At 44.6% G+C, this 26,765-nt stretch overlaps 2 protein-coding genes across 2 annotated transcripts; both read left to right on the top strand.

The window, feature by feature from the left end:
• Window positions 1-1,148: 1,148 nt before the first annotated feature.
• prkcha (protein kinase C, eta, a) lies at window positions 1,149-15,039 on the top strand. The gene is made up of 14 exons (XM_029825946.1): window positions 1,149-1,831; window positions 4,026-4,089; window positions 5,587-5,740; window positions 5,841-5,875; window positions 6,163-6,245; window positions 6,816-6,945; window positions 7,028-7,161; window positions 7,259-7,390; window positions 7,573-7,746; window positions 9,283-9,437; window positions 11,587-11,725; window positions 12,179-12,367; window positions 14,288-14,434; window positions 14,517-15,039. Exons 1-14 carry the CDS (start codon window positions 1,481-1,483, stop codon window positions 14,679-14,681), a joined length of 2,052 nt encoding a protein of 683 aa, XP_029681806.1. The 5' UTR covers window positions 1,149-1,480; the 3' UTR covers window positions 14,682-15,039.
• A 2,527-nt stretch (window positions 15,040-17,566) lies between these two features.
• hif1aa (hypoxia inducible factor 1 subunit alpha a) lies at window positions 17,567-26,750 on the top strand. Its single transcript, XM_003962474.3, has 15 exons — window positions 17,567-17,849; window positions 21,766-21,956; window positions 22,171-22,322; window positions 22,480-22,564; window positions 23,077-23,186; window positions 23,258-23,460; window positions 24,520-24,626; window positions 24,748-24,895; window positions 24,996-25,309; window positions 25,397-25,587; window positions 25,675-25,797; window positions 25,885-26,141; window positions 26,224-26,323; window positions 26,405-26,495; window positions 26,587-26,750. The coding sequence occupies exons 1-15, from the start codon at window positions 17,818-17,820 to the stop codon at window positions 26,748-26,750; spliced, it is 2,268 nt and encodes a 755-aa protein (XP_003962523.2). The 5' UTR covers window positions 17,567-17,817.
• Window positions 26,751-26,765: the final 15 nt, after the last annotated feature.

Below are 26,765 nucleotides of genomic sequence, written 5' to 3'. Positions count from 1 at the left end.
CTGCAGACTCCTCTCATGAGGAGTCAAGATTTAGCCATGGCAACCACTTCCACAGAGAAAGCCATAGGGTGGAATGAGGGCGAGGGGATGCAATGCAAAGAAAGTCAAAGTTGATGGGCCAAAGGAGAAAAAGATGGGGAGGAGGGGAGTCACAGTAAAAACAAAGAAACATTCCAAATCATCCCAGACTATAAAAATGCCAAGTCTGGCCCTGAGGGGGAGGATGGAGGAAGTAAAGTATATGCATGCTTTTAAAGCCGCTTTATCATGAGTGGCGAGCCGTAACAGGGGTATTCAAGGGAAGCAGAAGCCAACCCTTATTTAGCTGTCCTATCCTGACACCTGCTGGACAATCTGAAGCAAGCGCGTAATTGTCAATAATCATGAGAAATATTGATATATACCACAAATCTAAACAAGTGCCTGCATGTTTAACGACACTTATCGCCTGCAATCAAAAACGTCCTAAGAACACGTCAATACACATGTTTCGTCATGCCAAACTTCTCACAGGAAAGGCAAAGATGATTTTTTATAGGACTGTATCCCAAAGATGGTAGGAGTGTGAGCCAAATCTTTAAATATAACAGCTGGAGGAGGGTGATAAGGAGCGTTAACCCTTGGCGGGGAGGTGAAAGGTCAAGTCCAACAGCAATAAAGTGTGACTTTGATCGTGGAATTTATGGATGGAGGGAAAACAGCCACAGAAAGATGAAGAAACTACAATCAAGCTCAATATATTTAGGCTGTTTGCACGTCTGAAAGTGGACATTTATTGCTGAGTGATCGGTTTTGTCCTCAGGGTTAAAAAAACAAACAGTCAACAATCTACATATTAAAATTACATATTGTTTTCCACATTAACTTAAGTATCAACGTTGGCCTTGGTATTGTTTACATATTTTATAATACAGCATTCTTTTGGTTTATTTATTTTTATTTTATGCGTTCTTTAAAAAAATAAAATAAAATACAATGAAGTTCCGCATGCCAGCCACTAACAGCAGTGTTTCCCCGGCCGAACAGGTGAGCCCAAGCCGCACCTTTACCGAGCGATGCATCATGGTTAATGTAGTACCAGCTGTGTATGTTCCCCAAAACAAGCGCGTTTGAATGAACTACAACTCGAGCCGCGTGACATTCCGCGACACCAGACGGTGGTGGCCGTCAGTGACAGAGAGCTTTGAGCCCGAGGAACTTTGAAATATGTGGGTGTGCTTCGTGACATGTTAACGCGGAACTTGTGCCGTCTTTGCGGTATATGGCGGCTTCCTCCCTATTTAAGCTGCTCGCACCGACACGGCGCGTCTGTTCTGCGTGAGACGTCAGTCATGAAGTCAGCGGAGCGTTTAAGTTGACGCCAAAATAATGATTTCCAACAGCACCATTCTTGGACCATTCTGGCTGGACGTGTGTGCTTTCTAACAACGGATTTTGCTTTTTTTTGTGGAACTTGTTTTTGTTTTTTTTAATATAAAAAATGAAGTTTAATGGTTACTTGAAGCTCCGGATCGGCGAGGCTGTGGACCTGAAGCCGACCACCTTCTCTCTCCGCCACTCTGTCATCTTTAACAAAGCCCCCCCGGCCTTGGACCCCTACATAGTGGTGAAGGTGGACGACTACAAAATTGGACAGACTCACACCAAACAGAAAACCAACACTCCGACCTACAACGAGGAGTTCTGCCTCAGCGTGATGAACGGGAAGCAAGTGGAGATGGCCGTGTTCCACGACACCCCGATCGGCTATGACGACTTCGTGGCCAACTGCATCATGCGGTTTGAGGACCTCATTAAAACCTCCAACACCGGGGAGACTTTCGAGGGATGGGTGAGTAAAAAGGTTGCATCTGCAGCCTAAACACGTGGGGGAAACAAAGCCATCGATGTTTGTGACCATTGTTTTGTGACCATTGTTTTGCTGCCTTCAGGGGGCTAAAGTTTACTATTGTCCCCCAGTGAATCCATCTCCGCCTCCATGATCCAGCCTGCAGGACTAAAGTTCTGGTCAATCTCAGAGATCTGAAGAAGCACCATTGTTTGATTGAAAAAGAAAACACCCAACCAGCATGCATGTGTCATCTCAGTCTCATTTACAGTATAAATATGTATATTGTAAACAGTGACTGGGAAATGTTTGGTGTCTATAATGTGACCAAGCTGATAACAGCAGTGATGATATGATGCACTGCAGAATATCGGTGATATATTAATCAGCCGATATGATGCAACATGTAATTTAATAATACAAGATGCCTGAATGGTGTTCCACAGCAAATAAGGAGTTATATTTGCTACAGAAACAAAGCTTAGGTCAAAATTAGTGTATCAACACGTTTCCATCCAAGGAAAATTGATTCAAAATAAATAAACTTCCATAAGCCGGCTGTGCGCTATCACCTGTCCTCTCCTCCAGAGATACTATAGTTCTCAGTTGAGAGCTGCCAGAGGCTGATCAATATTTGAGTTTGGCTGATGCCGTTGACTAGAGTGCTTGAGGTGTTCACTACAGGTGTCACCGCACCTGTTTTTCCATCTGAAAACACCATCGGAGCTTCCTAATGTGACAAACAACAGGCGGGGAAACAAGGTTATTGTTGCTCGCCTGTCTGCAGACCTCAAATTCAGCCCAAAGCTTTATTTTAACCGCCTGCCCTTTCTGAACTTCCTCCTGGATCCATGTCGCTCGTGTGCACACTCCCACCGTTCCAGTTTGGGCAGCATGGATGGACTTTTTGCCTCTTGTGGACCTTTAACCAGCAAGGTCGCATGTCGCTGCACCGCTGAGTGGTGGCGATTCTGCAGGACGCCTGTCTGAGCAAACTGTACTCGCAAAGCAAGAGTGCTTAAAGGTCAGCCGCAGACCCCCCTCCCCCCCCAGTGCTCGGGGGAAGTGCGTTTAGAGGAAGTCTAACGTGCAGTTCTAGACAAAATAAATGGTTTGGTTTTCTAACTTGAGGAGTGAGCGATCTGCGATCTGAACTGCGAAGGGTTTCACGTGTGTCGCTGCACAGTGAGAAGAGCTGGGTTGTTGCACACGTGAGGAGCCACAAGCCTCCACACGCCCCCGCGCTCTTGTTTATCGCAGCGTTCCCACCATCTGATCTGGGTGGGCCCGCCGGCTCTTCAGCGGAGTCCTCACAATCCCCTGAATTCCGTCCAAGGGTTTTACCTCGTCAGCGTGTTCGCCGCCACCCGCTGACGCCGCCTTTGCTTCTGTGAAATGACAGCAGTGGCTTTTTTTGGAAAAGTAAAGTCATCGTCTCTACGCGTTGACCAACCGAGTGACATCATGTTTCCATCTTTTTCTGAGCAATAGGGTTGCTTGTGTGACCTTTGTCCGGGTTTCGGGGATGATGCTAATCTTCTTCCTGTAGTGACCGAGTCCACCCTGCATTGAAGTGTGAATCTAAACCAACGTCTAAACTTCCTGCCGTCAACCTCACTTTTAGAGGGTTTGATTTTGAGAGCGCTCAAGCGGCTAAAACACTCTTCCAAATATCCTGGAACCAAATGAACTCTTTTATTTATGACTGTTTATGGATAGAATAGCTCATTCAGGGTGTTTTTCCGTGTGTGTTACTATACAGACAATATTTTCCAGCCACTATAAATAGGTTTCGAACCTCTACCTGCAGCTGGTTCTGTCGTAATGTTCCTTCAATCATCAGCATTTGGTCATTTTTAAGTCTGCTGGGAAACAGCAGACGACAACTCGCCCAACCTGCTAGTCCGGTGGTGTTTTTCCTATTGTTGTGAGGTCCAAATTCCTCCACATTACATACGCTGCAGAAAATGCAGAAATAAGCACTTTTGCATACCTGCTGGGGACAATTGTTGATGAAATGTGAGTCTCTGCTTCACAGACGTGTGTTTAAAGTCAGTTTGCATGATGGGCCGGCGGTGGGAACTTAAAATGAAACGCATCAACAAACTGATTTCTAACATTTTGACTGAACACCTGTATGATTTCTGTTTCAAGCGTGCAGAGTTGGACTTGTGTGTTTGTTTTTGTGTGTCTGCAGTTGGACCTGGAACCTGAGGGCAAAGTTTACATCCATATTTCACTGACTGGGTCCTTCATTGATGGTAAGGCTGCAGGCGCTATTGCAGACCACACACATGCACTTGCACTCACCAGTGTGTGTCACCATAGTGTTTCATGTGATCTGAACACAACATTGTTATGAATAACATCTAGGAGGCATCTATGGGTGTGTTTGTGTGTGAGCGTGTTTGTGTGTGACTGTGCTGGGTCGGTATGTGTTAGGAATGCTTATTTTAAAGACACACGGTTCGCAGAAGCAAACATGATCGAATATTATACCTGGTTGGCAGTTGTCTTATTTAGTTTATTTAGTTGTCTTATTTATGGACATCATATTCCAAGGCCGCCGGCAGCGTCTGCGGATGGTTTCCAATAATCGGTTGCGTGAGGACAAGCATCAGTTCTGACGTTTATCTGAAAATTCCATTAATCAGCCCAATAATTTGCGGTTAAACATTCTGTACTCAGTAGCTGGACTAAGTGTGTTTATTTTTGTATGTGCTGGCATATTTGCAAAGCGGGAACATTCTGGCAGATCCTCACAATAAAGGGCCATAAAATTCCATTTTATGGGGGGGGTCTAGTCATTGTAGTTGTGATGTTAGGAGCTGGAGAAGCCACTTTTGCACAGATGGTCCTCATAAAGATAAGATTACAAGTGTGTGTGTGTGTGTGTGTGTGTGTGTGTGACAGGAAAATTACATATATGTTTTTCTAACTTTTTTAATGAGGTTCAGACTTGGATGTTTAAAGAGAAGCCTGGTTCATTACTGCCTGTGAAGTCTCATGCTGTCTCTACTGGTGTGACTGGAGAAGGATGTGAGACGTGGTGCGTGATGCTAGGGAATATTTCAGTTTAGGCCGTATTATTAGTGTGACAGATAAACTCACTCGTGTTTTTCGGTCAGGCAACTGATTATAATACAAGGCCTTTGCTGTTGTGTTGCTGTCACAAATTGGTCTATTTAGGGGGGGTGAGACACAAGTTTCCATAATGCATCTGTGGTTTCAGCTCACAGCTACGTCTACTGCACACACACACACACACACACACACACACACACACACACAGAAGTGAAAATGCGCACAGTGTAACCCTGCAAATTGGTACAAAATAAAGATAATCTTTCATTTTGCATGCTCTAATTTTCTGTTAATTCTTCCACAGTGTATTTGTTCCGCACGCGAGGGTAGAATAAAGAATGAATTCCTCTCCATCATTTTATGAAAGATTGAGGGAGAAATGATAAATACTGTCATCATACACCTCATTTACTGTCACTGCTGTAATGAAAAGATATTAAACATTATATTCTATAGCATTTTAACATAGGGAGCATGACAGTGAAGACTAGTGCTTTTCTACCCCTTCACACTCCCCTGGAAAAGATTTGGTAATGGGCTGAATGTTGCTCCAGTTGCACAGTTAAGCGGATGTTTATGTGTATGTACAAGCATCCCAACTATCCATATATACCAATGAAAGATATAAACACAGCGATCTTTGCTGAAACCGGTTGGTTCTTTCTTCCTGTCAGACGAAGCCACGGTGAAGGAGAAAACCTACAAGCAGTTTACGAGAAAGCGCCAAGGCGCCGTGAGGCGCAAGATCCACCAGGTCAATGGCCACAAGTTCATGTCAACGTTCCTGCGCCAGCCCACCTTCTGCTTCCACTGCAAAGAGTTCATCTGGTGAGGATGTTGGTGGGGGGCAGATCTGCCTGCGCGTTGTGTCCGCCATGTCTGTGCGGCCGTGTGATGAAAGCCTCTCTGTTTGTGTCTCTGTCCACAGGGGTGTGTTTGGAAAGCAGGGTTACCAGTGTCAGAGTGAGTAGATCCCGTCGTGTTCTAATGAAATTCCCACAGAAAATATAAATTCACTCAGTTTGTGTTGATGGGAGTTTGGCGGGGGGGGGGGGGGGGGGGGTTGTGGACTGACGCCAATGCAGGCGCACATCTCACATTCTCATTTATAGATGCAGTTTCTTCCTTTCTTGAATGTTCAAAGAAGCTCAATTCTCTCACCCCCCCCCCCCCCATCCTCAATTCAGCATCAAAATGAGTAGATCATTTATCATTTTAAACTTTAAACATTTGATTGGTCGTTTTCCCAGTGTGCACCTGTGTGGTTCACAAACGATGCCACGAACTGGTCGTCACTGTGTGCCCACGCATGAAGAAAACTACAAAAGAACAGGTGACACACTCACTCACTCACTCACACACATACATATACATACACATACATGTTAATAAGGTTCTTTAACAGTTCCTGGTTGGTCATCATATGAACAAGACAAATGTCAATGTGAGCAGTAACACAGGAAGGCAGAAGATGACAGATATGCCGAACAGCCCACACACACACACACACACACACACACACACACACAAACTGACACACGTCGTTTTTATTAACACCTGCTGTTAAGCACATTGTCAGTTCCTGTTTCTGCTCACTGAGCTGGGACACTTCACTGTGCTCTTTTTTTTCTATAAATACACAAATGTACCTGCTTCTACATTTGCCATTGCATGTTTGCCTGGTTCAGCCATGCATTGCTGGGCATTACAAGTTTCTGTTCCTTTGGGAAATTCAGAGAAGCAAATACAGCAGTAAATTGAAACGAGGTCCCTCTGTGACCGACCGGGGAGCAAACATTTGTCACCACACCCCCTCCGCTGCCACGTTAAGGTTAAAATTAGCATACTGAGCGCACAGAGTCAGCTCGCTGGGCGTTGCTCACACGATGCCATCTCTCACCAGCCCCCAAACCAAGGGTTCGGCATCAACATCCCTCACAAGTTCAACATCCACAACTACAAGTCGCCCACCTTCTGCGACCACTGCGGCTCGCTGCTGTGGGGGATTGTGAAGCAGGGGCTGCACTGTAAAAGTAAGACCTGCCTCGGCGTGCGGAGCCAATGTCAGGCTCACCGGTGTCTAAATCAACCCTCTGCGTTTGTTTTACTCCTCAGTGTGTAAAATGAACGTTCACATCCGCTGCAAAACCAACGTGGCTCCCAGCTGTGGGGTCAACAGTGTGGAGCTGGCCAACAAGCTGGCAGAGATGGGGCTGCAGGCCGAAGGGATCTCCAAACGCAACTCATTGGTGCGCCGACTTCCATGATTTAAAGCATCGTCTTTCCATCATGCGACATTACTAAATGACGTGCGTGTATTTGTGTATGTTTGTGCTGCATCAATAGAGTAAAAGTTCAGTTCAGATGAGGAAGCCAGCTGAAAGGAGGGAGGCGAAGGAAGTCCAGCAGAAGGTCCCTCAACTGGGAATCTCAGACTTCACATTTCTTCAAGTCCTTGGCAAGGGCAGCTTTGGCAAGGTGCATCTAACAGCATTAAGAGATGTTAAATCCACTAAGGTTTTGCAAGTATTTAGATTTAAATGTTAAAATACTCCAGCCGAGCAAAATGAACCCCCTTTATTTACAGTTTGAGTGGGCATGATGGCAGATATCAAACATAGTCTGCAAACCTCCATCCTTCATCTCTGATGTTTCTCCAGGTGATGCTAGCAAAGCTGAACAGCAGAGACCTGGTTTTTGCCGTCAAGGTGCTGAAGAAGGACATCATTTTGCAGGATGATGACGTAGAGTGTACGATGACGGAAAAAAGGGTTCTGTCGCTGGCGCGATGTCACCCGTACCTCACTCAGCTGTACTGCTGCTTCCAGACATCGGTGAGCACACGTAACTCTTTAACCACGCAGCTTTTTTAATCCAGCTAAGAGTAATCACCCTTATTATATTTTCCTCCTGTCATATGCAACGATTTGATCTATGAGTTTATCATTATTCTATGGTATTGCATAATTAGTATGTATTGCATAATTAGTATTATTAGTATAATTCACTTTTTACTGACTGTTAAAAACAATGGGAATTTGCTGAGATTTGTAGCGCGGACATTGTCCAGCAGGTGGCAGCAGCGTTCTAGACTCGGGTTGAGGGCTGATGGGAGGTTTTCCTGTCGGACCTGCACAGGCAGGACGAACATAATCTGCTTTCATTCTTTGAACTGCTCCTGACCTACTAAAGCTGAGCCAAAATAGATATGCTGTAACTGAAGTATTAACTTGGGGATGCTGAAGGTACAAAGTACACACAAAAGGTGGATTTGCCTGGTAATGTCTCAGTGGTTGAACAGCTCTTATTGTCACCTTTTTTCTAAGTAGGTAGTTTCTTAAAATGATGGGCAATATTCCCTCATAGCAAGGTGTTTTTGGTCATTTATTTAAACGAAAGCCTCAGATTTTCCTTTTACAATGTTAAGTTCTGTGAAATTCATGTTGCTGTTTCTCGAAACTTGATTTATACAGACCGTAAATGTGTTTTCCCCCCTGTGGGAATGTGGACGCGGCCCACACTTTTTCTCGTATGTCACATTTCCACTAATGATGCGTCTCGGGAGGATTGTCCTTCAACTTGGCAATTTATCATTCGCAAAGATAAATTAAAGCTTATCTTTCACTGCCAGGCCTCTCTGCTTCGCTCACTTCACAGGAGCTTGGTCTCGCAAAATCATTAGAAAGACTGAACTCTGGAGATTCCCAAACCAGCCATTCATGAGTTGTGACATGGAAATGATCAATTTAAGGAGACTTTCAGATAAAAAAGACAAATGAGCTCTAAAACTTTAAATATCTTTAAGATGCACACCTTTCTGTCAGAAAAGGTTACAGTCTGAGTGAAAGGATTCCTGAAGCTCCCACATTAAGACCTCACACAGCGCCCTGCCAGCCTGCTCTGCTTGTGCAGCATATTTTTTTAATGATATAGCACTAATCTTGGGGTAAACAGCCACCCAGGAAACCACAGGGCAGCCCAGCCGAGTCAGCTGCGGTTGTATACACCGATCACTTCAGGAGGCTTCACCGGCAGACTTGTACATCACGTTCTCCTGTGGATTTGTTTTGCACCCCTCTGGGCTCTCATTTTCTAGACCCATATTGACCGCAGCCTTTGATGAGAAGGAAAGATTTATGGGTTTGATCAGTGTTTTTTTTGCACGGCTGACTTTTTAACTGTGGCTATTCAGCTGCACCAAAATCCATTAAATAGACATGTGAAATTTATGAGGAACCAAAGTATCATCCTCGGAGCCATCTCAGCATGTCCACAGTTATGGGTTCTGGGGCCGTTTAATAACGCCGGGGTCTCTGTGAGATTATTGCCTTTTGGGTGGTCATGTGGAAATGTCCTTTCCTTCTCTGCAGGACCGTCTCTTCTTTGTGATGGAGTTTGTAAACGGTGGCGATCTTATGTTCCACATCCAGAAATCCAGGAAGTTTGAAGAGCCCAGAGCACGTTTCTACACCGCAGAGATCACTTCTGCGCTCATGTTCCTGCACGGCAAAGGAATCCTCTACAGGTCTGGATCAGGATCTTTCCAAAACACTGTTTGCGTCGGGGAAAATAAACTTTAATTCCCCCCACCACAAACGGCTTCCTCTGGGCCTCTGAAAAATAGGCTGTTGTTTATAATTGTCCAACATGTGAGCAGAACACAGAGTTGTTAAATTCTCCACGGGGCCCTCACAGTGCAGACTGCCCACCTAACGCTTCATTTTTGACATCATTATCATATATACTGTATATATATATATTGCACACTGCGACTGGGGGTTTCGCAATTCAGTTTTTAGTTTACGTGAAAGATGCCCGAAATGATTCATTGTATTTTATTTATATGGTAATCTTATTACTCCTATTTCAGGATCATGATGGGGACTTTGTGGTGAAATGTACCTGTGTGTCTTTCTGTCTGCATAACATAACATGAGGTTTTTCTTCAGAGGCCATATGCTCCTGGCATGCTACAGCAAAAACAGGTTGTCTGCACATTAGTAATGCGATGCTCTTCCTTTATAGGAGATGAGTTTTATCCTCAGTGACAGTGTTGTGTAATATGTGTGTAATTCTGTTAGTCTAAGCTTTCTGTCTTGCCACAGTGTCCATTTCTGTGGAAGTCCAATGTTGTCCCACCTACTGTGCAAGTTCTCAGAACACAAACTACTTGAATTTATCAATTTGAAGAAGACAAACCCACATTAATCACTCGTCTGTTACAATCAAAATCGTCTCTAGGCGCTTTACAGAATCCCAGGGCCTGACCCCCAACAAGCAACAGTGGTAAGGAAAAACTCCCCTTTAACAGGAAGAAACCTTGAGCAGGACCAGGCTCATGTAGGGGGACCCTCCTGCTGATGGGGGGCTGGGTAGAGAGAGAGGAGAGGGGGGAGGACAGGTAGAGGAGAGAATAGGTAGAGATCATGCAAGTACATTAATAATACAGTACAAGCTGCTGGTGTAGGAGTTGAGTGGTCAGCGGGGTCAGTAGGTCAGTATACAGCTATGAAGGTGATACCTGTATATGGATAAAGATGAATACAATAAGGCGAACACGGTATCATGAACAGCTGCTCGATGCTGGCAGTCCAGTTAGGAACATCTGTGTGTATTATGGGTTTACGGAACTCTTAGATCTCGTTGCCTTTTGAAGAATAAGCCATGTTCGCAGGGATAAAACTATTTTAAAAATGATTCCAGTTGAGTACTTTCTATAACCTTTCTAATCAAAAGTGCTTCTGTGCAAATTTTATGAGGATGTTATCCAGATGTTGTCTTTGTGTCATACAGAAATGGGAAACTTGATTTTGCGTCATAGCGTTGTTCAGCATTCAGCCTCAGTTCTTTGGAAATTTCCCTGGTGGTGTAAATTTTTTTCGACATTCCTGTCAATTCTTTAGAGGGAGTTTCAGTAGCCCCTACTTGTCTGATCCCACTCAAAAGTGCAACCTGTCCTCACCAGGCACCACTGAAAGGGTCTTTACACAGCGAATGTGTGGTCCTGGGTTGTTTACTGAGGAATTAAAAAAAAAAAAAAATTAAAACGGCAGGAAGTAATGTGTCACAAGCTGCATTGACAGATATGTCTACAGTGCAGGAAATGCACTGGTGTGTCTCTTCATTCACAGTTGGTCAGTGGTGCAGTTAATTTGAGGGTCGAGCATCTGAGACACTTACACAATCTGCTCACAGTGAAGCGAACCAGATTCATGTGTCCAAAACTGAGCAAGTGGTGCATGACGAGGAGTGTTTGAGACTTCTGCTATCACTTTGTGGCCTAAACCTGAGAAGCAAACTAACCCTTTTGATTAAATGTGGAATAATAATCTAAAATAAGACCGAGACTTTATTCCATGCTTCGATGATGGATTAAAATCCTAAAATAGCTGTTAGCGATGCTCTAATGGTTCCTGTGAGCGCATTGTGGGAGAAACAAAATCAACTTCAGCTTTGTTTTCCATGCAAACAGAATATTTATATAACGGAACCTTTTCCTGCTTGGAAGACACAGTGGTCACATGGACATGTCAGACATATCCTGACCGTTATTTAATGGTCGGGCAGCCTCGTCTGTCAACAGAGGACAGACATTTGTCCTCAGAAGTCCTGTCCCGGCACGACAGGCCTGTCATGAATGCCTTAATACAAATATATTATTTTTTCCCATTCAGGGATCTAAAATTGGACAATGTTCTCCTGGACAAAGATGGACACTGTAAGCTGGCAGACTTCGGCATGTGCAAAGAGGGCATATTTGAAGGTGCAGCCACTGGAACCTTCTGTGGGACCCCAGATTACATCGCTCCAGAGGTCAGATTTTACAAGTGCTCAACAGAAATAGACTTAAAAGACTCATAAAGAATAAATTCAGCCATGTTTGAGTCTTGGGTCAGCTGAGTTCACATGACGTTTCCAGTTCCGACATTTTGTCTCGTCTGGCGTCACAGCCTGTGGTTAGTGCTGCCACTCAAGCTCCCTCGTGTCTGATGGGAAGGCAGTATACTTGTGAGGTCAGCTTGGAACTGGCACTGTTGACTTGACAAGTCCTCATCCTGTCGCAGGCATGCCTGGTTTTTATAATGAGGGATTAGATGTTCTTGTGTCCTTGCATTTGAGAGGCATCTTTTTTTCCCCCCTTACCGAGAATGTGTGTGCGTTTGTGAAGTTATGAAAGACGCCTTTGCTGCTCTGAGGACACAAACGTGTCCTCATCCAGCACGGACACAGGCCTTTCTGTGCTCTGACGGTGAAATGTTTTCACAGATTCTACAGGAGATGCTGTACGGGCCCTCTGTGGATTGGTGGGCTCTGGGGGTGCTGCTGTATGAGATGCTGTCAGGGCACGCCCCCTTTGAGGCTGAGAATGAAGATGATCTCTTTGAGTCCATCCTCAATGAAGAGGTCATTTATGCATCTTGGCTCAGCACAGAGGCCACAAACATACTCAAAGCAGTAAGTCTGTTTCACCCCTCTGTTTTGTACATAGCAGGCTGTTTAATAAAACCTTTTTTTAACCAAATGCATTCATTTTCATGATCCTTAAATAATGATCTGGCTTCCTGTCTCGGTTTTCAAGTTGCTAGCTTAACTTGTGAAGTCAACAGTCCTCTGAATGTCCATCATCAGGATTTGGTAGTTGTTGTCCTTCATGCTGTGCCGAGTGATTGGCAGCTCTGTTGTGCTCTGTCGGCCAGCTGTTTGGCCTGGGTCTCTTATATAACTATATTAAGGCATAGTCCGCTGCCCAGCTACAGCCCACAAGCTATAAATATGACAGCAACGTGTCCCTCCATCCCTCCGGTGCTTGCACTCCATTGGCCCGTCTTATCCTAGTCCACAGGCCAACACTCTTAAGGAGACACCAGAGCAATCTTCTCCTCGTGATTTGTGTCAAAGCTCTCAGTGTCACATGTTACATAAACACAGGCCGGTGTGAGTGGATTTGGACGCCGCCGTCCTATTTTTACTACAGGTTGATCCACTGCATGGATCTCCCCACTCTTGGAAGCAGGTTCGCTGTCTTAACTTGCCAGACTTGGGAGCCTTTACTGTTGGTTCCTAAATGGGAAATGAACTACTTACTATGGCTTTTAGGATCTTATTTTGTTTCATTATGTGTTTCAACAACCATTGATTTAGCAAAATATTAGAAAGTGGGATAAAATGGACCCAAAAATGCTGCCCTTATTTGTATGTATAACTCAAGACAGGGCACGACAGAAGCATACATCAGGAGTCCTATTGGATTACCATAAACTATTTACCATTGCAAACGAAAATATTTTAAATAAAAAAAAAAAAAAGAAACCTTTCTGACAACTGACGCAGCATGTTACAGATGTGCAGCTGATCTGAAAAGATGGCATCACCTTTGGTGGAAAGGTTTACCTCATGTTAAGCGGTCTAACTTCATGAACTGAGTCACCCCTGCTGGACCGTCCTGCTCTGTAATTCCCACCACGAAGATGATGCCATATGATACTTTTGATGTGGTGCCATTAGCCAGAGTTGGCACATGTATAAGATTACAGTTCAGAAAATGAATGCGATGCAGGAAATCGACTGTGTGCACAAAGGCAGTAAACCAAAACATTATTTTGTTTGAAGCGTAGCGCAGACGTCAAACAGAATCGATTCAAGCCTCAGCATGTTGAGTCACCAGGCGCTGTTGCTCAACAGCGGGATGAAATTTAATTGTGCAAACCTGACGCAGCATGTAGTATGTATGTATTCCCCTACTGCTACAACTTCATTCATGTTAGTCCCTGCTGTGGTCCAGCTGCTGACATGTATACTCATCTAGGCCTTTGGTAGCCTGTGGTGTTTATAGCTGCAGCAAATGGTCAGACCACACATTTTTCTCATTTTGCTCCCAGAAGCACCTTCAAACAAAAGCATTCCATTTTCTGTTCTCCCCCTTGCTCATCTCCATCTTCTCTGGTCAAAGAGAGAGAAAAAAACACTCAACAGGTGATTCACTGCTCTATTGTACACGACTCCAGAAAGTTGGGACATCTTGGATATTCTTGAACTTTGAGGCTGAGGTTACAGCACCAGGCCCAATGGTGGGTGTGGTGTTGGTAGAGGAGGGGATGGGATGTCATCCTGACTTGGCACTCAGTCCAAGTCTGTGCCAGTAATCTGGACAATTAATGCCACCTCATATGCATTTTGCTTCCTTTTTCCTCTATATTTCTATCCCTGATTTTGCCATTTGTGGTTATAGATCCACCTTTTATTTATTCTCTGTGTATTTCTGGTAGAAGCAATGTGTTTTTATTAATGCCTTTTATGTTTTGTTCTGCCTACACTGGTTGTAAAGCACTCTGGTTTGAAATGTGCTATACAAATAAATTTGACTTACTTTTACAGTTACTCACTAAAAATTCAGCACACCGTCTGGGCTGCGTAGCCTCAGAAGGCGGCGAGACTGCTATTATCAGCCACCCCTTCTTCAATGGCATCGACTGGGAGAAGCTGAACCGCAGAGAACTGGAGCCTCCGTTTAAGCCCAGGATTGTGAGTCCCTCTGAAGGATTCCAGAAGTGTGAAAATGATTGTTTAAAATGCTCCTGATTAAATCTTTGTGGTGCCTTCACAGAAAACGCCAGAAGATGTGAACAACTTCGACCCCGATTTTACCCAAGAAGAACCCACCTTAACGCCGATCGATGACCCTCTGATTCCTTCCATCAACCAGGAGGAGTTTGTGAACTTCTCTTTCACTGCGCCTGAACTGCTGGACAGCTTAGAGACTCCTTATTGATTGGGATTGTGCTACTTTTGCTGGACGGTTTTTCAGGAACAGTCTGTGGCTGCCTGTTCCCCACTGACACAGGGTTTTAAAGTACAGGGGACGGAGCCAAAGCACGTGCTCGACGCGGATCAAAGAAGCATGTGATGAACTCCAAAGCCTTCCTCTGGCTCCCTCTTTGTAAAATGATACTGTTACAGTTCTGCAGTTGTCCGACGGTTTGTTTGACCTGGCGATTCTGAGCCTTTTATGACAAAGGGCCACAGCGTCAGAATTTTACTGTACATTTTCTCTTCATTAGATGGATACAGTTGCTGAACTTTGAATGAATTTGCACTTTTTTTGAACATAAAGCCTCATTTGTGATTCACTTTGTCCTTCAGTGCTGTGCAAAGAAAAAAAAAAAGAGACTTCCCAGAAAGCTCAAGCTGACATCAGGACAGCGAGCAGATGAAATAGTTTTAGAATGATGTGAGGCCTGGAAATAAAAACAAACCGATTCACACACTGGATGAGAGGGAAATGTTGTAGTTTTAAAAGAGCCTTATATGAGATGAGAATCCATCCATCTCCTACCAGTGTGTGCTTTAGCAGGGTCACAGGGTGTGTGCTTGTGTGTGGGGGTGGGGGGGGATTGGAAGTCACCTGCTCACTGCCATCAATTCAAAAGTTAACATTTAAGGTGCCTCATAAGTAATAAGATGTAGGTATGTCATGGTTTTATTTGTTGGTGGGGGCAGAAATTACCTTGGTGTGATTGTATCAGCCCTGCTCGTTTAGAATGAGGCAACATTTAATGAGATAAAAGTACTGAGTACCGTTGCATGGGATGAAGTTTGGAGACTCCACCACATAATCCTCATTTGCAGGGTATGTTTGGCAGTTACCCAAGTCTGTGGGTGAAGTGAGTCAGTACAGAGGTCGCTGCTGTCTGCTCACACACACACACACACACACACACACACAGGGCCTCTTTAAACACTCCGGCCGGTGCCCTGGCTCGGTTATAATACTTAATAGGAACATTTTGCACACATGCAAGTCCAGTAAGTTGTTAAATATTCCTGATGGATGTTAACCCTCCCCCTCCCCCTGAAAACATAAAATGGAATCTAGGACGAGGGAGAACTTTAACCTTTGAGAACAATAATTTTGGCTAATCACCAGGAGGGCCCCTTCAGTCGTTTGTGTCTTCACAATCCAGCGCAGAATAAACAGGAAACCACACAGCATCATTACTGCGGCTCGCACAAGAAACAGGAAGAGACCAGATGGAAATGTTTCAGAAACCTTAAAATGCACATATTTAGCCTCAAGAAAAGCAGAGAAATTCAACCCAAGGTTCACCAGCAAGTGGGCTTGCACAAGAGCAGCCGTTGCTTCAACATTAGAGAGTGTTTCGATCGAGCTTCTGAGACTAAATTGCTGGTATCAGATAAATTGTAAAGGAGAGTAGAAACACAACAATACATTGTTGAATGAAGATCCAGCATCATCTTCCTCGCTTGTATATTGCACCAGTCTAAAGGAATTTGATGGCAAAATGGTGGCGCAGAATTGAGCAACGGTTTGTTTTTGTTTTTCACTTATGTGGCCCGGCTGTGGCAGCTTTCTTCCGGAGGTGTCTGAATGAGAGGAAAGATTGAAGGGCCTTGTCAAACGTTTCATTACTGAGACTTGCTGATAGCTACCTGCAGGCTCTTTTTGTGCTGCGTGATCGAATCAGCCTCTTACTGCTGCGGATCTCAAATGATTGATAAAAAAGACGATGAAAATGACTTCATGTGACTCCATATTTCTGACACAAATCTAGGCACCATCATGGTGTCTGGTGTCACATTTGTCTGTTTTCCTTTTCAAAGCAAATAGAAGAAATACTTCTGAAATAATGATGAAATTAATTATCTTTTCATGTAACTAGTTTGCAGGCAGCAACACTGAAGAAAAGGTGAGTGTTTGGGGTTGTGTAGGTTGCCACACAATATTTTTTTATACAACTTGTTCTTACAGAGCAGGATCAAGTCTGATATGACATGGTGCCTCACCTTCAATGACCTACGGCAGAAGGTGGGGCTAGAACCATAACACTCCCTCCAGCCAATCGGAAGGAGAATGACTAAATAAGTCAGACAAATGTCTTAGCAGTAACCTTTAGCACAGTGTTACATGAGAACAATACAGATATGTCTGTGTAATAAATGCTGAGCTTTTCCCTCTCATTGTTCTCTCACTGGTTTACGGGTGTAATAGAATTAATCATCTCAGGCCAGGTAAAGCCCTGTCTCAACGTGTTTTCAATTGCCTCCTTGTCAAAATTGAGGTATGCTGGTAATATTCTGTTTTTTGGCCCGCAGTTCTGGAAACCATAGCCGTTGCTTATGTAGCCAAGCAACAAAACTCAGCTGAGTCAGATGGCGAGTGATCATTTATTGGGTGTGTCATTCCTACCAGAACCATCAGGAAACAATGTTCCTTCCATATTCTCTTCCCACAAAGAACTTAATTGATTTGACTAATTTATAACTGCCAAATGGGAGAAGCCTGTCATGAGATAAATCACCAAACCAGTTGAGGAAAAAAACAGTAGCACTCTACCGAATTGACCCACGTGCTATCCTAAAGTAATTGTTTGCATTATTGTATTATCATTGACAGCACATCTGTAGCTTGACGTCAATCATTTTAATAACAAATAATTTAACCCATTTGTTTTTTTGAAGATAGATCAACGAACTAAATGGGTAATTTCCCGGTGTTACGGTCATGGCCCGCAGCTGTAAGCTGCAACCTGCGTCATAACCAGCCCCGTCTGTGATTGGTCGATGCTATTCCTCGACTTCCGGTGCGCGTACTCGCGGCTCATGTGACTTGCGCGCCTCCGCGACGATGGAGGGGGGGAGGGGGGGGCTGTGAGTGATCCTTTACGGAAAGTAGCGATCGCTTCTCCAGCGTGGCACTGTGGAACAGTAGGCGAGTGGAGCACTTATTATCCTGGGCGACTTTCATACGCTTGGAAGTCGTATGCAACGCACTTAACAGTTTTTTTAGGACTTAGTCAGAAAGCTCGGGATTATTGTGTATTTCTCGACGGGGCCGGACACAGTTTGATACCCAGAGAGAGACTCAACTCAAGCCGTTGCGTCCTGACATGGACACGGGAATTGCACCAGAAAAGAAAAGGTAACGTAAACGCTAGCTTTCTCTGAACAGCAACGCTGGGTGGGTGGTTTAACAGCCTAGTGAACGACGGTTGTGCTAGTTTGAGATTCGGCTGGTATTATCGGTGTGGTGTTGCGGGATTAATTCAAGGTTAACCCTGTTAGTTCGACAAAATGGGCTTCCTGGTGACGCTAGCGGTTAGCAAGCGGCTAGCCGAGCTAGCCGCCGACCAATCTTTTGACATTAAGCTGTTTAAGAGTAACCTTCTGCTTAGAACTAGTTACAGGTAGTATTTTAATAGAAATGGGATACTGTCATTTTAACAACAGTAACCTAGTTTTCAGCTAAATGTCTCAGTTTGTTGTGCCTGGTGTCAATCAAAAGGGTAAAAACTGCTGTAAATTACAGAACCCAAATCCTTTTTCTTCTTCAAGATGTTGTGTGTCTGATGAAATGTTCATTATTTATATATTTTTTATTTTTTATTATCTCGGGCCATTCTTACTGACTTTTAGAAATGCTGCAATTGTTATATGCCTGGTGTTTTAATAAATCCCATTGTCTTAATCAGTAATAATGTTATTTTACATGCCTAAACTCCGGAGAAAGTTTACTTGGATTGACTTTTGAAAGTTTGAACATTCGACTTGGGCATTAGCTTTGCCTTGCATGGCCCCTGATTTATGTTATGATGTAATCATTTTCTGTTTAATTGTTCAATTTAAAAATGGTAAGCATTATTATTATTATTATTATTATTATTATTATTGGACGGGCTTTTGTCGACAAGTGGACAAGAATCGATTTGTGTGCTTAGCTCGCTGATATGACTGGAAACAGTGTTTGATTGGCAGATAAAAGACATTTCCTGTGGCCACGATACAGCATCAGAGAAAACTATTATACTGGTCAAAGCAGAAAACCTTGGAATGTCACCATGCCAACTTTGTTTTAGGTAGAAATGTTCAGCAAATTGACTATTTATTACTGGAACATAAGTCCCTTTTTCACAGTGAAGAATGTAAAAAACCCTTTGGTTGTAAATCTATGTGAAATCTAAGTTGTAAAAATACTAGCTATGTTGCTGTACAGCTGCTCTTTACCTTTCACAAAGCAAAACACTGGATACATGTAGAAATTAATCACTGACAATCTCTGCTGTGTAAGAGATCATCTAGTTTTGAGTTGCCAGTTCTAATTACCATATTATCCTGACAATTAGAATTTGTGGGTTTTTTAAGTTGGCCCCCGAGCCACTTGGTTTTGCACAAAATTGTTCTGTTGCACACCACAGTCAGCAAAATGCTGCACTTGTCATGTAATCAGCATTTAGCTCAGAGTGTGCTTATTACAGATGTATAACACAGCCTTGGTGCTATTGCAGGCCACCCATTGGGTCAAAGGCTCATCATCGATGTGCTGTTGACAGATCTGTCTGCAATCCAGAAGCCAGTAGCTGTTTAAAATGATGGCCAGTCATTTTCAACACGTGTTTAGTGTGTGTTCAGTCTGATTTCAGAGGAGATAAATATCTGAGTTCTGGTTTGAGGCAGTTCCAGCTGCTATGAACTGATGTTATTATTTGTGCCTAGTTTCATAATGACTAAGACCTGGTGTCAGTAAGGGTGTTTAACGGCACAGAGACAGTATCCTGGTTACCTGGAAACATCCTCGACTAATTAGTGGAGCGTATCGTTTGTTTTTGTTCACGTGTTATTTACTTCTAAATCGTCTGCAAAACGGTTTTATTTTTGTGCGAGTGTTGACACGCTGTACCAGACAGTGTCTCCTAGCATCAGAGTCTGGAATTTTTAATGGGATGCGCTCCCTTTCCTCTCTTTTCTGAGAAATCTGCCAATTCCATAATGACTTTGACAGCGTGTTTTGGGAACAATGCAGGGAAGTGTGAGGAGAATCCCACCACACCTCCCCTGATAGATGTCCTGAACGGATGCTGCTCACTTTACAATGCTTGGCGCTCACAATGGTCTTTCTGCTGTGTTTTTCCAGAAACATACGCCACAGAAGCTCCCAAAATATTGGACCTTGTAAGAATTGAGCTTCTAACCTGCTCTTTTATTCCACTGCATTTTTGTCCCCCGTGTTCACTACACGGTTTAAAGTCGCCCAGATGGGATTATGTAATGTTTGGCCAGCCCTGACTGTCGTGGTGAACGAGCCCGACAGAACGTTTTCTGACTGAAATAGGTCAGTGTTCTGACAGAGGCCGTATCACACCGGGAATTCTACAAGCGCTGGGCTTTTTCCACCAGGCTCTGCTGTGTTTGTCAGTCCCAAAGCTGGATTGTTAACAGCTCCAGTGGTTTTTGGAGTATAAATGATCCTCTGCGAGGGTGATTGTGGAGCAGAGGAGTGCTGGGCCTTCGTGGCGTTATGCAACCGTGGCCTCTCTGTGTCTTTGTTTTAATATTAACAGACCTGGCCGGTTTCATTTCACTGAAGATCCGAAAGGAGCACTTTTGTGTACTCGTTACTGAGTGACGCACATTGAGTTAATTACCGTCCTAATGAAAGATTTACAGCTCGTTTTTGTGCTGGGTCTTGGAGCGGTTTTGTGTCTGTGCTGCTTTGACATATATGAAGGCGAGGACCACGAACTTGAGCGTGTTGAATCTGAATCGCTGTTCAAAGCATGTTTGAAAATCTTTCCAAGGTAAATTAGCTTTGTTGTGCTGCATGCCCAAACCTGCACAGAAATAGCTGGAAGCACCAGGCTCTGTGTCAGAGAGCGGTTGGCACACGTGATGATATATCAGTCCATCATCCACGGTGGGTTTCTCTCCCTCCCTCCTTTGCTCATCCAGGAGCTTTTAGATGATGAAGTACATCTCGGAATGCCATTAGCTTTAACTCTGATGTTTACAGACTGCACAAGTTTTTAGGAATGCCATGAACACACATTTCTGGAGAAGTTCCAACTCTTGACTTGGTCTTTACTAAATTGCTGCTTTGTGAACCTGGGTGATGTTGGTGAATACAGAAGCTTATTAGAGTACAGGACATTCTATTAAGTTCCATCTGTAAGATTGTATCCTATTGAAATTTCACCTTGAAAAGAAATACTGAACATGCGACTTTGTTTTAGATGAAAAGGGACGTGCTGGGAAAACGTCTTCGCAACCCTGACGGGAGATTCGATGGGCTAATTTTAGGGAAAGGGTCCGTTCTCAGGGGAAAAACTTGGCCCGGGCCTGTGCAGTAAATGCACAACAGATCAATATAATGTGAGTGAATGTTTGAAAGCCCCGAGCTTTGGAAGTGCACTCGGTTCTGTTTGTGTGTCCTCTAGCGTTATCAAAATGCAGGTGAGGTTTTAGGGAGCGACTCAATGACGGGCTATTGATCGCAATTTCATCAGAAACTCAGGGAGTCTAAAAAGCTGCGAGTTTTTTATGGCAAATACAGGAAAATCATGGTTTTGAAAGTCTTTTACTATTTAGAAATACAAAAAACTCTGTGGAGATCCAGAGCTTTGAAGGCTGCTTGATTCAGATATATATAATGTACTAATGTAGCACGATAATAAATATGGTGTGTTTGTCTGGTAGGTGTCTGTCAGTGCCAGTATTATCATCCTCCTCTCTGAATCTGTTGAGCCAGGCGCATAAATGTCACGGTGATTTGTGTTGCACTACAGTTTGGCCGTGCACCAAGAGACAGAAGTAACCATGCCTCTCCAGCCAGCCAATCACTCCGAGGGGGCGGACTCCTTTCTTTTGGGCAGCGACCAATAAAACGGTGGCAAACAGCCATTGATGTGAATGTGTCTGAGTGGGACACAGACGGTTGTTTGCTGCAGCCGCCGACAGGCCAGCAGCTGATCGGCCTCAGTAAACACTCCGGACGGAGGGATGCCTCTTCTCGTGTGTGTCGTGGGAGCAGAACCGGTTAATGACCAAGCGCTCGTCTCTCGCAGGGTGAGTTCAGAGCGGAGGAAGGAGAAGTCGAGAGATGCCGCGCGATGTCGGCGCGGCAAGGAGTCGGAGGTGTTCTACCAGCTGGCTCAGGAACTGCCCCTGCCCCACAGCATCAGCTCCAGTCTGGACAAGGCCTCCATAATGAGACTCGCCATCAGCTACCTGCGCATGAGGAAACTTCTGAACGCTGGTGAGTGCATGAACATCTTGTATTTGTCACAGAGGCACATTTTCGCTGAAATAAAATTGGATTTTAAAGGCACACCCATCTGATGGGTCAAAAAGTCATCCCAAATGTGCATTTCATGTCTTTTCATGCCCACAAAACCTGCCGTCTGCCTCATTTGCTTTTATTCCTCAGCCATTCTTTAACGGCCCCATCTCCGCTCTTCTGTCTCCTGTAGGTGAGCCCATAACAGGGGAGGAAACGGACCTGGACCTGCAGCTAAATGGTTCCTATCTGAAGGCTCTGGATGGCTTTCTGATGGTGCTATCTGAAGATGGAGACATGATCTATCTCTCTGAGAACATCATCAAGTGCCTCGGGCTGGCACAGGTAGGTTTTATTGGATGAGTGTGTGCATTAAAGAGACCACTGAGGGAGATCGGAGGATTTTGGGGTAGCCGGGAGCTTTCGTGTAGGAAAACGATTTTTGTCTTTACACAAGAAAAGTTTAAAATGTAGCATCTTTTGTGTGGTCGTTTCTTCCCAGTTTGATCTGACTGGCCACAGCGTGTTTGACTTCATCCATCCCTGCGACCAGGAGGAACTGAGGGAGATGTTGATCCATAGAACAGGTGATCATTTCATTTTAAACACGTGTTTTACATTTTCCCGCTTTATAATTGAGCTTTGTTGTAGTTGCTTGGGTGTATTTTGTTGACGTCTCATGCAACAATTTCTAGAATTATTAACCCAAACAGCACGGCTGGTCCAGTTTCTGTTTCAGTTTCACATCACCTTTCCATAAAACTTTATGCTTTAGGATTTTTTTATCCTCCTGATAGTGATAGGCAATCTTTGCCGATCCTAAAGTGAAGCCTTTGTCCTGCTTCTCTCACACGTGAGCTTCATTGTCCAGTGTAATCAAATGTGAGGCAAATGTGAACGATAGGCTGGAATTGTTTCACCTGCAGCGGCTCAGAACAATCGAACATTTCCTCTGAAAACAGAATATGCAAAGAGTCAGCGAATGTTTACTGTAAAACCCACAAACGGAAAAGCAACGTGAGATGTTGTGGTGTGGGAGTGGATAAAATGCACTGAGAGCTTGTTCCCTTTTTTAACTGTCACTGTCTTGTGATTTCAGGCTCCAAAAAGGCCAAGGAGCCAAACACGGAAAGAAGCTTTTTCCTTCGCATGAAATGCACCCTGACGAGCAGAGGTCGCACCGTCAACGTTAAATCCGCTACATGGAAGGTGATGATGGCAAATTGAAGTGATCTTTCCTAGTGTTGTGGGCCAGTTGTCTGATGTTGCTCCTCGTCCAGGTGCTGCACTGCTCAGGACAAGTGCGTGTGTATGAGAACCACACTGAGCCCAGTCCTGATGAGCAAAAGGAGTCGGCGGTCCCATACCTGGTTTTGATCTGTGACCCCATCCCTCACCCTGCCAACATTGAGTTCCCTCTGGACACCAAGACCTTCCTCAGCCGTCATACAATGGACATGAAGTTCACAGATTGTGATGAGAGGTAAGTCATTCATTAACCCATTAAATGCTTAAGGATCAGGATGCACCAATATGATCATTTTTGCCAGTACGAACACCTGGTATTAGAATTGTTGTTTGGGCCCATAACACTATTTACTGATAATAAGAGAAAAGGTTTTTGAGATGATAAAATCTTCTACAGATCCAGTGCCGATGCTGCATAAACACTGTATTGCCGATACCGATCTGATCCAGTTTTCCGATACACCGTTGCAATGCTGACATCAAGGAGGCCTACATTATTTTTCATTTACAGTTGTTAGCTTTTTATAGTAAACTTTACAGTCTTTCGTGCTCGTGTAGCTTGACAAGCCTCCACTAGCAGCAATACCACCTTCATCGTGAGGTAGTTTAACTCCCTCAATTCACAAACCTCCTGGAAGTCATGAATTACTATAAATTATTAGGATCATAAATCAACAAATATCCTAACAAAGTTACCTTATCACAGTATTTGTGGCAATCAAACACATTTTAAGCTCAAGGCGACTTCATTTAAACTCAAACTTGCGAACTTTGGCTGCTACTGCTTTTTTTAAATTTCCGCCTGCTGACGACCTTTGCCAGCGTCAGCGTCCTGCCATTGTTTAGGAACTTCTGGGTGGCGGTTTTGCAAATGACTTATCACATTTGTGGTGTTGAATGGCGTGACACGGCGTCCCCCTCGCATTACCTCGACCTTGCAAGTGTTGCATGCAGTTTTTCGATTATCTTCTTTCATCATTTTTTCTCCTCACTTTAACAGCCCACAATCCTGGCACACAAATGGAAATTAGATGGATGCACACATTGGATGTTAATATCCGCCCAGATGCACGCAAATGTTAAAAATGATTGGCTGATAGCAATATTAATGTCTATATTTTGTGCAATTCTACTTAAGAATCTTAGCATGGAATTCCTCTTCTTATTGTTGCTTAGTCGGTATTGGCATAGTCAACCGGAGCCACCTAGTGTTCAGAGGAGGTACTACCGCGGTCATCGACAGTACAATGATACATTTGTAAGTTGTTGGGTTTTTTTTTTTTAACTTGTCCAGGATTACTGAGCTCATGGGTTATGAGCCAGAGGACCTGCTGAATCGTTCAGTTTATGAGTATTACCATGCTCAGGACTCGGATCATCTCGCCAAGACTCACCACAACTGTAAGCAGCTCAGTACAATAATCATTCATACAGACAGCAAGAAATCATCTAGGTGATTTTTTGAAATGCATTTTGAATAAAAGTCTGATTTAAATCGCTCTCCTTTTTTGGTCTTTGGTAGTGTTTGCAAAGGGCCAGGTCTGCACAGGTCAGTACCGAATGTTGGCCAAGAGAGGCGGCTTCGTGTGGTTGGAAACTCAAGCAACCGTCATCTATAACACCAAGAACTCACAGCCACAGTGTGTTGTCTGTGTCAACTTTGTGCTCAGGTGCAGATCTCTAAATGTCTTTACTTTCCGTGGGGGCTGTAATAAAGTGTAAAAATATCCTAAACCCAGGACAACAAACGACTTCTCTGTCATGTTACAGCGGCATTCAGGAGGAGAAGATGGTCCTGTCTCTGGAGCAGACTGCAGACGTGAAGCCTGTGAAGGAGGAGCTGCTGCAGGAGGAGGAAGAGGAAAAGTTCATCATCGAGAGCAGCTCCCCTGACATTTCTGAGCCTCTGCTGAAGGAGGAAGAGAAAAACCCAGAGTTGGACGTCATGGAAATGTTGACTGAGGTGACGGAAAGCCAGCCAGTGAGCAGCCTGTACGACAAGCTGAAGGAGAAGCCCGAGGCCCTCACCCTGCTGGCCCCCGCTGCTGGAGACACAATCATTTCGCTGGACTTCAGCTGCCCCGGTTGGTCTTCAGTCTGGCCCTCTCTCTCTCTCTCTGTCTTCTCATGTGTGCTTCTGACACCTGTGCTGTGGTTTTTGATGGATTCAGAGATGCAGCTGCTGAAGGAAGTTCCTCTCTACAACGATGTGATGCTCCCATCTACGAGTGAAAAGCTGGTTCTGCCTCTGTCTCCTCTGCCGCCCAGCGAGCCTCTCCATGTCGCGCCCACCACCCCCGACGATACAAAAGGGAAGCGCTGCATCCTCGACTCTTCTGCTACGCCTGCCAGCTCCTCGGTGGTAAAGCTGATTACTGTCAAGATAAACATTTATAGTGGTTCAATGTCCACAGAGAAGGGGAATCACTTTAATCCTACACCTTTTTAGGTCGATGGTCCACATGATCTCTGTTTCTGTATGGACTCGGATATGAGCTCAGACTTCAAACTGGACTTGGTGGAGAAGCTTTTCACCATTGATACGGAGCCCAAGACCCCCTTCACCACACAGGTGATCACGCTCAAACGGACACGGTCTAATTACTGATCAACACACCTGTCGGACCGTGTTGCGGTAACTCATGCATGCTCCCCGCAGGCAATGGAAGACTTGGATCTGGAGATGTTGGCTCCCTACATCTCCATGGATGACGACTTCCAGCTGCGCAGTCTCTCCCCGGATGAGGCTCTACCTTCTGGACCAGGAAACCCGCTGGAAAGCACCTCTGTCTGCCTGACACCAGAAGTCCCCAGCTATCCCGGTTCCCCCTTCAGCTTACCAGACAGCTGCACAGCTTCCCCAGCACCCCCTGAACCACTGAGCACCCCTCACCTTGCTACCATACTTGCTAAGAGGTATTTTTTTCCCTACCTTGCAATGATTTAATGGTGTTCATTTGGGGATTTGCTCGTTTAAAGTCCCACTGCTGTGTCATAGGACCACACAGCTGAACAAAGAGGTCGAACTCAGGACGCTGGCAGCTCAGAACACCCCACGCAAAAGAAAACTGGCTGACGTGAAAGACACGATCGAACAGGTACGTTCTCAAGGTGTAAATTCCTTAATTGACATTTACGAGGGGAGATTTTAAACATCTGGATTTGGTCCTTTTCCTCAGGGGGTTCTGCACATGGGGCAAATGGAGCAGGGCAAAAAGCTGAAGGCCTCCGACATGGGAACAACCAGGACCATACTTCTGCTGCCCACAGGTACGTGGAGCTGCTTCTCCTTCTACGCTCCGTCGCCTCAAACCTAAAACCTCACTGAATTGCCACCGTCGCTTCCTGTCGTGTCCCGTAGACTTGGCCACTCGTTTGCTGGGCACCACGTCAGAAGACACCGGTTCACTCTTCAGCTTACCACAGCTCACCCGCGACGACTGCGAGGTCAACGCCCCCCTACAGGGCCGTCAGTTCTTGCTGCAGGGGGAGGAGTTGCTGCGAGCGCTGGACCACGTCAACTGAGTCAAAGCTTATCCT

The sequence above is a fragment of the Takifugu rubripes genome, chromosome 2 (assembly GCF_901000725.2).
Source record: "Takifugu rubripes chromosome 2, fTakRub1.2, whole genome shotgun sequence".
NCBI classification, from domain to species: Eukaryota; Metazoa; Chordata; class Actinopteri; order Tetraodontiformes; family Tetraodontidae; genus Takifugu; species Takifugu rubripes.
This window is presented reverse-complemented; position numbering and strand designations above follow the sequence as displayed.